Source organism: Rhinolophus sinicus, chromosome 13, assembly GCF_057876585.1.
Source record: "Rhinolophus sinicus isolate RSI-liver-muscle chromosome 13, RSI-T2T, whole genome shotgun sequence".
Classification (NCBI taxonomy): Eukaryota; Metazoa; Chordata; class Mammalia; order Chiroptera; family Rhinolophidae; genus Rhinolophus; species Rhinolophus sinicus.
This window is the reverse complement of record NC_142513.1, coordinates 42,039,067-42,051,568: the sequence shown is the minus strand read 5'-3', so window position 1 is coordinate 42,051,568 and position 12,502 is coordinate 42,039,067. Positions and strand designations below refer to the sequence as shown.

Here is a 12,502-nt window from a genome sequence, read left to right as displayed (position 1 = left end):
GTATGTTTTTAAGTCTACTATCTCTGCACTGATACAATAAATCTTTTTAGCAATGAAGATTAGAAACCAACCTTTGTTGTAATATTTAATTTAGCATGTAAAGTAACCAATTAGTAAAAACTTACTTGACATAAGTTTTGGAATCTGCGCTTGTCCTCTCAACAGCGGCCTGTATAAGTTACCCTGGTAAGTCACAGGTGGTGGTGCAGCATTACTGTAAACGCCAGTTCCTGAGCCTCTTGGCATAACATGGCTGCAAAAGGACCCCCCACCCAAATCAGAAAACAATTATATCTAGATATATCCATCACATCACAGCTGACACAAATTAATCAAGTGCTAGTAGCCATCTCTTTACTACTAGATCTGATTAAGATAACAGATTTAAAGATTAACAAAGTTCAAAACAGTACCTGGTATTAATGGTGACAGCAAATGTTACTTGTCATACCAAGATTCTTAATGATAATCATTTAAATATTTATTAATTACTTTAAGCAAAAATATTATGTCTATTTTTCTTTTTTTGGGTTACATTTCAGTTTTGTCTATCACTACAGTTGTCTGTTGGTATCTATGGGAGATCCATTCCAGGATGCCTTGGAGATGATAAAATCTGATGATAAAATCTGAGGAGTCCCTTATATAACATGGTATAGTACCTACATGTAACCTAGATTTGCATATAAGCTACAACAGGATATGCTGACAAATTACATCATTTGCGTAGATTCAGTGTAGTACTCAGCACGTGACAAATTCAAGTTTTGCTTTTTGGAACTGTTAGGGATTTTTCCCTCCCCAATATTTTTGATCCACAGTTGGTTGAATCTGCAGATGCAAAACCTGTGGCTACAAAGGGCCATCTGTCTACACTACTACTCTATATTTTACTATTTTCAATTTACTATATCAAACATTTCCCGATATCTTTCATAGGCTTCATAATTGTAATATGTATAACTATAGAACAATTTACCATGTAGATGTCTCATATTCAACTAAATCACCTCTCATTTAGTACTATTAATAGTATTATAGATGACAATGTACTAGAGACATTTAGACATAAAACTTTATGGTCCTCTAAAATTCCAAGAAGTAGGAATTTGGATCAAAGTTAAGAGCATCTTCAGAAGTCAGAACTCAAATTAAAGGTACTTCTACGTTGCATTCCAAAACAGTTGAAATAATGCAAAAAGATATCTTAAGAATATTTTAAATTCGTATTTCTTTTACTATTAGGAATAAAGACTTCCAAAAGAACCAACCACAATAACAGCTAATGCTTCCAGTGTTGAGGAACTATCATAAGCACTTCATAGGCATTAGCTCACTTCATCCTAACAACTTCATGAGGTAGGTAAAATTATTATTCCCATTTCACACACAGAAAAGGGAGGCATAGAGCAGTTCAGTAGCTTGCACAAAAGTATTAAGTGGTAAAAAGGCATCTGCATCCAGACATTTAGGATCCAAAGCCCATGCTCTTAACGATCATGCCACGCTGTCCCTTACTGTATATAAAGTACATGCTGAAGGCAACCTAATGACGAAATCCATTTTGAATCCTAAGGTTTTCCTATGAATTGGAAATATCTAAATGTGAGTTATTATTATTAATTAATAAACAATAACTCATTAAAATTTCCCCCAGCCCATTGCTCTTTTTATCCCAGCTTTTTACCTGTTATTGTTTCAATAAAGTCCCCTCTCTATATATAGTTCTCTCTGTAGCTAGGAAAAAGATAATTCAATAGCTAATAAGAGCAAAGGATAAAAATCAGAAATTCACAGAAGAAATACAAATTAACAGTAAACATATTAAAAGAGACTCAATCTAACTAATAGGCAAAGAAATGAAAAATTCAAGCAACAATGAGATATAACTGCTTGAATATTGGTTAAGTAAAAATCTAGGAAACTGGGGGCTTTGTGTACTAATGTATTGGTTAACACTTTAAACAGATTCTATTGTACATTAATTCAGCTAAAACTTTCTTGAGAGTAAAGGGAACGTTTTCTTTTTAAATAATTGTCAGAAAGATAGCAAAATCTCAAGAGAAAACAGTGGAATTCTCAAGCAACACATAAAGTAAAACATAAATCAAAGAAACAAAAGTGAATTTTAAAATGGAAGAAAAGCCAGAAAAGTATAAAATCATTAAAATATCTGTAAAAAGTTGTATTTAATACTCTCTTAAATATCTGTGGCATAAATACTGACAGTGCTTTGTGGATGCTTCAGAAAAAGCAAACTATACAAAGGATAGAAACCTACCACTCACCCCAAAGTCCTGAATGCTGCCTGATCCAGGTGGACAGGCCGCCGGTCCCGATTAAAGCCAAGCTGGGGCTTCCACTGCCGTCCATTGCTGGATTTTTCCCAGTCACTAGGTTTCAGTACTGGTGCTGGTTTTCTGACCATTTGAAAATATAAGAGTTACAGAGATGAACATCGTTTATATAAAACAAATTCAGGTAGTCCATATTTTATAACTACATTGTTGTTACCTTGCTCCCGGAAGCATTACAGCTTTAAAAACATAATCTTCAGCAAACTGCGGGTCTTTAAAATCAATACTAGAAGAGAATAATACACAATTTAATGATTTATTAGCCTGGCTCAACTATCACATACACTGAAGTAATATTCATGTTTAAACAGAATAAAATCCAAAAGTCTTCTCGAAAAATTATTTTCAGTCAATAGTTTTGCAAAATGTCTAAATATCTTCCTCACCAAACTGCCGCTAATTACTAATACATAGCCTTCATGTAACTCTCTGGGGGAGGAGCCACGTTCTAGCAGTTCTAGCTCTGACCACAGAGAAATAGTAGACATTGTTTCGCCTCAGCTCTTGAGAAATTCTAGTATATTAGAGACAAGTTGAAGAGGTTTAGAACAACAAAAAATAAAAAAAAACACCTTTCATTTTGTTCAGTCCCTGGCAAAGACTCTCCCTATAGCATTCTAAGGAAGATCAGCTCCTCTTGCAATAAGGAAAAGATGAAAACAACAATACAAACATTTGCAAAATAAAAAAATGCACACAGGGCAGTCGGTTAGCTCAGTTGGTTAAAGCGAGGTGTTCTTAACAAGAAGGTTGCCAGTTTGATTCCCCACATGGGCCACTGTGAGCTATGCCCTCTACAACTAGATTGAAACAACTACTTGACTTGGAGCTGATGGGTCCTGGAAAAACACACTTAAGTAAACACAAGTTAAAAAAAAAAAAAGAACACAATCTCTGGGGGGAAAAAAACACTAAACAACCCAGTTGTAATCCTGTATCCTGTTCTACTAATGTGTGTTTCTTCGATAAATGAAACAGTCACAATTTGAAAACTACACAAAAGCTTATTTTATAAGGCTGTACATTTCAGACTTTGAGTATAATAAGCTAGGTCAAACTTCCTTTCTGGTGGTATGTGTATGTATCTATCCCAAAGGTTGGTAAGTACAGAAGACTTTCTTCTGACACAGCAATGCCTCTCTAGGACTCTGGACAGATGTCTGATTTAGACAGAGGGTGTCAAAAAAATGTACATACATTTTAAGAACGGAAAATCTATTAAAATTGTTTAATACTCAATATATACTGATAATGAAGGCTGAATACATGTCACGTGTGACTTGTGCAATTACAAGAGATACTCAAAGTGGTTACCATCAGCCTCCAGACACTTCTGATTAGTCGACCAGAGTCCACTTGTACACATTTTTTTTGGCACCCCCAGTACTTAAGAATGCTCATAATGTCAGTATTTATAATGTAGAAAACCATAAAACCTAAGTGTATGAATAACAGTGGACTGGTTAAAAAAACTACAGTTTTTCCTATAAATGGAATATTCAGCTGATATTTTGAACATTTTGGTAATGGAATAATGGCATGAGAATATATATATATATATATTTTGGTTACCAAAAGGTTACCAATGATATTCTCTATACAATCAACCATCTCTTTTCTTTCTTTGTGCTTTTTAAATATTTTCTAAAATTCTTCCAGTGATTACAAATTACAGTTGCAATCAGTTTTAAAAAGTTTCATTGAACTAGTTAACCTTTTAGATAGCTAACTTTTTTCTCTTCAAATACTGCTACTTTAAATTATTAGGGCCCATTTGTAATAGAGAAATTTTCATTGCAGTAGGATTTAACTGTGTATTTTAAGTACACAAAAAGATTCGTTTATAATAAAAATGCTATGATCTCAACAACAGCTGAGTAACATTTCATTCACTCCTTCTGTTCCTCTTACAACTCATTCTTCACTAGCAACTGTTTTTATTTCAAATGTTCTCTATTGGGCAAGGTGGCTTAAGCAGGGCAAGTCAGGACAGGCAGTGTTAAAGGTTTAAGAGGTTAACAGGGAAAACAGTAGTTAAGTATTTGGGCTCATACAAAGTAAAGAGAAAACTGGTAATAAAGCAAGACTTGCAATAAAAGTGTCTCAAAGCAGTTATCTCTGTGTCTGCAGGGCTTTTCAGCAGTTTACCGAACTCTTAAGAGTGCCCAACTGCATACATGGCTCATGGTAGGAGTAGAGGTACAAACACATCGAACCTGCCTCCCTTTCTAATAAGGGAAAATGTTTAATAACAGTTTTATAAGGAGTAAAGTAGAAAAGACAACAACAGGCACAGAAAAAAAGCTGAGTCAAAGCATGTGCACACACACATCTTCCACATACAAGTCTTTGTGAGTGTGTAAGCTAAAAGCATGGTGGAAGAAGAAGGTGATTCTTTCACCTGGGACCAAGGAAAACATCATCTATTAGGTTGGTGCAAAAGTAATTGTGGTTTAAAAGGTTAAAAACAATTGCAAAAACCGCAATTTGTGCACCAACCTAAAAAAAACTATGGTTTAAGATGGGACAGAATTGGTTATAGGATGATAGAGGAAATAAATAGAACAGACAAGAAAAGGGGTCTCAGGACCAAGGAATAGTTGTTTAAAGCAGCCTTCTCAATGGGGATCTGGGAGAGAAGTAAGCCTTCAAAAAAATGATTTGAGTGACTACATTCTCAATTCTCCCAAGGAAGATACATAACTAGTATCGCTCTAAATGCACAAGACACAGATTGATTCATTACATGCAATGAATGCTTTAAGTTCTCAGATTTAATTCTCAGGTGGCACCATAGCTGAAAAGGGCAAGATTGGAGTGCAAAAGTATGTCAACAGAAGTGGACAGTAGACAGGCTGGTTGAACAGGTATACTGTTGTGAAGGGCTTGTTACGACTGTAACATGGAAGCCACTACAAGTTGTCAGTAAGGGAGTAAAAGCAATCAAACATCCAATTCAAAAAGAACCACCCAGCAGCAGTGTGTAAGAGAGCAGGGGGAGCAAACCAAAAGGAGCCTGCAACATGTACTTGAGGTGGAAATGTACGGCAAGCAAAAGAAATGGCAGGGGTGGAAATGGAATGAAGAGCCCATTCAGGTGAGGGCTCAAGATGAAGATCTGCAAGTCATACAGTGAAAGAGCTGAAACTAAGAAAATGAAGGGGACAGCCAAAGTAAGACACTTCAGGGAAAAGAGATAATCATGGGGTACAGGGATAATCTCTCCTGACGGACAATGGTTATAAACAAGAGATTTGATAGCTGAAACAAATGTTTAGAAAAACAAATTCATTTATTCGTCAAATATGTGCAGTTTACTATATGTCAATTATTCCTCAATAAAATTGTTTGAAAAATTCCATTATTCATGCTCATGCTCTGAAAGGGAAAATATTGCTCATGCTCTGAAAAGGAGTATTTAAAATAAGTTTGGAGGTCCCTAGTAAAGGGACAAGGAACACTATTTATAATCTCAAAGATTAAAACACTCTTTTCCATTGGATCTTTGAAAACAATTTAAAGACAACTCTCCTAAAGCGGTTTCAATGGTTGAGAGATTTTCAGTATTTTAATTTGTTCCCAAAAATATATACGAAGAACTATTATGTTTTTAGAAACTAAATAAAAGAAGCTGGAGCACAACTCAACTGTACTTTTACAGTGTGATAATATAAACCACAACGTAAACAAATCTCCTAAAAGTGAAACAGACAGACGAGGCAGGCACCCATTAGACAAAGACCATAGGGTAATTTTCATTTGGATCCAAACTTTGGAAGTTTCTTCGTTTTCTTCAGACTTATGCAATTCAAATTCTTATAGGTAGAGGATTAAAAATAATGGAAATAATATTATAATAAAATATGGAAACAATACTGGGAATAATAAATGGAAAAAAATACAGATTACTCATTGACAAATTTCCATCACCAGAACCAAAAGGGATTAATTGTGGAGTTTATCAGGGGAGGGAAAGCAGTAACACTGAGATAAGAAAGAAGCACTCTCAGGGAGGAAATGAGTTAACAGTAAAGCTTATGGATTCAACAGGCTGCCCAGCTGAGGTAAAAAAAATTGTGTTTTTATTTATATTGTTTCATCTAATTTGGTAAACAGAAGTGTTTTGAACCATTTCTTCCAGGTGGAATAGTGCTGACTAACCCAGCATAACCTTCTATGAACCAGACCAACTCTGACCCAGGAGTAGCATAATAGATCCCTTCCTTGGCAGGTAACCTCCCTATTTTAATCACCTAAGTGTCTTCATAAACACACCAGGGACCCCCTTCCCCCCAAAAAAAGTAAACCTAAACATGGCTGAAAGTAAGGAAACTGAACAGTGTTTTTATTTGTATCATAAGTAGCACTTTAAAACTATTTGTAAGAAAAAACTGTAGCAAAGTCTCAACAGAAAAGTAATAGAATATACACCTTTTTTGGATTCAATTCACTTTAAGAATTACCCTTAGAAATGTTTTTTATTAGAAACAGTATTTTAAGTACTATTATTGTTTGAGAGTGCTAGCACACTTCACAAAGAAAGCAGAGAACTCCAAATATCAAGTTTAATTTTTACTCTACCTTTCCCTAATACATTCCATAATTAATGATAAATCAGCATATCAATGCGAACTGTTCTTGCAGGGAAAATTGGGTGATTCATATACTTGACATTTTAAAACACTTAAAGAGTTTATAGGACTTAGGACGTCTTCTCTGACATTTTCTCAGAAGAGGTTAACCAGTTCAGTGTCCTATGAAGTATCACAGGCGGTGAAAGTTAAACCCTCCCAAGTGTTTTCAACCCATTAAGTCTGTTACTGACTGCTTGCACTCTATTTCCTTCAGGCTTTGGATTTCAAGGTATCTGCTTGCCAACCATGAGCTTTATAATCACTGCAGCAATGGTTACATTAAAAATTTCATCTTCATACACATTTGCGTTTTCAAAAAATCTCCTTGAAGATAAAACATTCTATCCCTTGCCTGATCCATCCACAGGTGAATACAGGAAGTTTCAGAAACACTCCTCTGAAGGAATAAGTTTGAACTCTTAGAAGACTTTGGTAAACACCGGTTCCAACATTATGAACAACTGAGCTTTTACATAAGTTTAGAACTATGCTAGATGCTATGAGAGAAAAAGAAAAACCTGACAATGCTACTGATGAAAAGAATATATGTAATAGGTTATATATTTTATAGATGACCTTTTAGAAGAGAAGAAAAGTAATGAAGGGTAGGTTACAAAGGGAAGAGCATTCCAAACAATGGGAGGAAAGCACAAAGCTCAATGGGATACTGAAGGGATAAGCCTGGTTAAGGAGGTGTCCTTGAAGAACTGTAGGGATTCAGGCACAGAACTACAGCTCTGCCAAATTATGACAGCCTTGAAAAAGCAAAGGAATGTAATTCTACTGGCACTACAGAGTAATCAAAGATTTCTGAGGTGTGGCAGTGTTTAAAAAAGATAAGCCTTATATCACATGCCAATGCCAATAGATTCAGTGGGAAGGTGGAATCGAATAAATTAGCTGGGAGATCACTACAGTAATCCAGGAGAAGAGAATAAAAAAATAGGCTCACTGGGAATAGCTAGATATAAAAAATAATTGGAAAGAAAAATATTTTCAGAATAGTGGTGCAGACATAGGGAGCAATAATGTAAAGTAAGAAGCCAAAGCATATAATGGGCTCCTAAGTCTGGGCAACTGGGGAAACAGGAGGTCCAGGGACAGAAATGAGAGATCAGCAAGGAGAACTGGTGAGGGACATAGGATAAAGTAGCTTTATCCAAGTCTGAGGTAAAACAAAGGTATGTATGTGTATATCTACTCCTCCAGATGGATAGAAAATTGTGCTGCTGCAACAGGAAAATTATTTTTCTGTAATTCAAAATCATATGCAGGATTTATATATTTAAAGTTGACAAAGAATTACTATAAAAATAAATACTAGGTCAAAACAAATTACAATGGTGAAGAGCAGGATGAGTTAAATTAAGGGAGATACTTCAGTTCTATTCAAAGTTAAGCTGCTGATAGGTTGAATGATTTACGGAATCAGAATTGGACAAATAAAATTTCCTAGGTCACAGCTAACCATATTTTCTTCGGGTCCATCTATGACTTTTAAGACACTTCAATAACCTCTATAGTATACTTCCTCAACACTACAGATTAAGATCTAATGTGATGGGAAGAACCCACCTAAACTCAACGAGGAAACAACTTTTCAAATATGGAATGTAATGCTGGATGTATCCAAGTAGAGAAAGGGGAAAAAATGCCAGGAATCAAAATAAAGAGCAATAACTGAGAACCAGCACTGAAAGCTGCATTTTCAGATTCTCGTTTGTAAAGCAAAAACGACACTGGGATACATCTGAAACAAACACATAAAAACTGCAGTAAACTGGATTTTGCCCTCAACACTACCCCTCAAAGAAAATATTGAAACACTGAGAATTACCTCAGAGACTAGGAAGGTAAAAGGTAACTGGTCTTTCATGACTCGCTAGGATATTAACTCAATCAAATCAATTTTATTTTGAAGTTATTTCAACATACACCGGAATAAGCACCTGGATCGAGATTTGTTTTGTAAATTTAATAATCTTGTGAATACAGAGGATACCAAATAATACCAAAGGACCTTTCAGGATCAGAAACAATCAACGACATCTAACAAAAACTCCAGGATTTGTCGATTTTGTACTTTTCCCTTGGGCAAGACACTCTAACCTAATTAGAAAGTTAAGTAGAATTAACTATTTCTAAAGGGCTGGGCAGAAAGGACCTTGAAAACATGCAGAAAAATTGAGGAGCACAAGCAAACATGTGACAATCCAAAGAGAGAACTGGTGAGATTAACTGGCCTGAAGTATCACGGCAAGCCAGAGACCCTAAGGGTTAATGTGCAGTGTCCACAGCAGACCTGTGGGAGCCAGACTGTGATGGGCATAAGGAGCATGGCTTACAATTCTGAACTCCACACTTAACAAAAGAGCCCAAAGACAAAGAGCCAGGACAAATTATGTGTAAAGATAAACAAAAGCAACTAATCTAGGAAGATTTTCCAAATTCACAATGGTTTTCTTTAAATAAAAGTCTTTTTAGAACGGCAGTTGCTACCTAAATCCATTAAAGATAGGAAAATAAACGTGCTTATACTTCACAATGAGAAATCTAAGTAAACACTAAAATATTTCCTGAGAGTGAGAGAAATAACGAGTGGGAAAGGAGGATTTAGGAAGAGCTTTTGCAAAATCCTTGAATTACTAGGATGTGTCCGTCTTACTCTCATCTAAAGATTGAAGAAAGTGACAACACAAACCCTGTCATCAATATTGGTAATTATATACAACAATTATACAAATGAGTAGTAAATTAGTTGATTTTTATTCTAAACAGTCATATTATATTTTACATTATTCTTAATAGAAAATGTCACCATTGAAGAAATGAGGTATAGGTTTTCTAGGTAGCAGAAATTAGCGCTGTAAGTTTCTAACAATTGCTGATTGAAATTACTACAAATTATTCTATCTCATCTTGGGCAAAATAAAGTATACAAGTTTTGTTTTTAAACTCTACAGGGCTACAATTAAAAACATAATTAAGATAATCTGTTACTTTACAGTGAGGCTGTATGGGCCTCTAGTATGCAAAGCTCTGTTTGCTCCAATACAACAAACTACTCCCAGAAACTCCTACTTTCTACCTCCCACTTTCTTAATCTGGGAAGAATTAGAGGTTGTCAGGGGAAACCAGAAAGCAGAGACTCAAGTTTGTTAAACCAGTAACCTTAACAATATACATAATTTAAAGTCAAGAGGCTCTGCTCTGAGGTATGCAACATATGGGCTTTTCCAACTCAAAGTATTGGTGGAATAATAGCTGCCATTTCCTTGTGAATCAGTCCTCTTAAACTTATTTGCAAGTTCAGAGTTGTGTTCTGAATGCCATGAATTCTGGAAAACTTACCTGATTGCAGTGTTCTGTGTCAGATCCCGTAACATGGGAACAGGAGAACATACTATTCTAAAGAGAAACAAGAGAAGAAGCATTTATTTGTAAAGTATAACCTTTTAGATAAATGGAAGTAAGAAGGTGCTGTGTTTGTCATGCTTTAGAAAACAGCAATCATTAAAATACAAAAACAATATGATCATTTTTTATCTTTAAAAAAGGACCCTGTCTCCCTTGTTTATAATCTCATTAACAGAAACAATTATGGGCAATGGGCTTATATCAGATTTTGTAAAGAATACCTACAAACCAAAAAGGGGGGTAAGGGAACAGATAAATGAGTAGAAAAATAGAACAGGTATTTTATAAATGAGGAAAACCAAATAAATATGGCTTAATTATCATTAGTAATCAGAGAAATGCCAATTGTAAACCACAGTAAGATGACAATAAGCACCCATCAGATTTGACAAAAATAAAGGTTGTAACAATTCCAAGGGTTTTGCAAGAATACAGAGTAACAAGATCTCTCATAAACTACTGTTGAGATTATAAAATAAGTGTAATTACTTTGGAAAATCACCCGAAATTATCTAGAAAAAAAGAAGATACACATACTCTATGACCAGCAATTCTATTCCTGGATATATAACCTGGAGCAGTAGTTTTCAAACTGTGAGGATCTTAAAAATTGAGGATCCTAAAGAGATTTATGTTTAGATCTATCAATATGTACCCATTAAAAATTAAACCTAAGAAATTTTAAAAATAACAATTTAAAAATACCAGTGATAAACCTATATTACATGTTAATGTAAATAACATTTTTATGAAAAACTATATTTTACAAAGCAAAACAAAGATAAACGAGAAGAACATCATTGTTTTACATTTTGAAAATTTCTTTAATATCTATCTTAATAGCTGGATTCTCTTATCTGCTTTGATTCAATCTCTAGAGTTATCACACTACACTTGCCTCTGGAAAACTCCACTGTACACTCAAGAGAGAAAGAGAGTGACAAAAGCAAATAATATCATCATAACATCTTAGTATTATTATGAAAATAGTTTTAATGTTGTGGATCTCCTAAAAGGGTCTTAGGGATGCCTTGGGCTCCCCGCATAAAGTAACACAGGTATTATGTTGAAGAGCTGGGCTTTGACCCAAGTCGTTTTTTAATCCAACAGGTTTTCTGTTGTTGTTTTGTTTTCTATTTTCTCACTATTACTAGAAAATAAAACATTTAGGCAAAAAGGTAACAATGCTAACTAAACTTCGTCCCAGTCACCCCAATTATACACAAATGAACACTTACTGATCTGGAAGGATGGCTTCTTCATCCAAAGAAAATTTTCCTTGAATCCCATGACATAGTTCAGGTGGTACATCCACTGCCTGTGGAAAAATGCATTCCTGATCATATATCCAAAAGAATGGAAAGCAGGGATTCAAACATATACTCCTACATCAATGCTCATAGTAGCATTATGAATAAACAAAAAGTGGAAACAACTCAGTTCCCATCGACAGATGAGTGGATAAACAAAACGTGGCATATGCATACAATGTACTATTTATTATTCAGCCATAAAAGGAGTGAAATTCCATCCAATATGCGACAAAATGGATAAACCTTGAAAACATGCTAAGTGAAATGAGGCAGACACAAAAGGACACATATTATATGACTCCATTTATGTGAGGTACAAGGACAGATACATTTATAGAGACAGAAAGTAAAAGAGAGGTTACCAGAGGTTGAGGGAGGGGAGAATGGAGTGTTACTGTTTAATATTGTTTAATGCAGAGTTTCTGATTGGAAAAATGAAAAAGTTCTAGAAATGGATAGTGGCAATGGTTGCACAATATTGTGTATGGTCTTAATGCCACAAAATTATACACTTAAAAATGGTTAAAATGGTAACTTTTTATATTTTTATATTTATATAAAATGTTTATATTTTACGAAAATTTAAAAAAATGCATTGCTGATTAACAAAATAAATATATTATCTAAAAATACTTCATGTTTGAAAAAGAGACCATACCTCTGTGGAACCTGTCTGGTACAACTCTAAAATGAAGTCGTGAAGTGGGTGATGTTTCCCTACAAATAAGACATCGCCTCCAAGACTGTTTCTTCTAGCTGGGGGAAAAGAAAGAAAAGAATA

General features: G+C 34.8%; 1 protein-coding gene across 2 annotated transcripts in view; it reads right to left on the bottom strand.

The window, feature by feature from the left end:
• The window catches only part of XRN2 (5'-3' exoribonuclease 2), an 85,794-nt gene that overhangs the window by 26,505 nt on the left and 46,787 nt on the right, over positions 1 to 12,502 (bottom strand). For both annotated transcript variants that reach the window (XM_019717479.3, XM_074318004.2), the window contains 6 exons: positions 12,380 to 12,477; positions 11,647 to 11,726; positions 10,343 to 10,399; positions 2,515 to 2,583; positions 2,289 to 2,420; positions 126 to 253 (listed from right to left, as the gene is read on the bottom strand). In XM_019717479.3, coding sequence (XP_019573038.3) covers positions 126 to 253; positions 2,289 to 2,420; positions 2,515 to 2,583; positions 10,343 to 10,399; positions 11,647 to 11,726; positions 12,380 to 12,477 — 564 coding nt within the window. The remainder of the gene's footprint in view (positions 1 to 125; positions 254 to 2,288; positions 2,421 to 2,514; positions 2,584 to 10,342; positions 10,400 to 11,646; positions 11,727 to 12,379; positions 12,478 to 12,502) is intronic.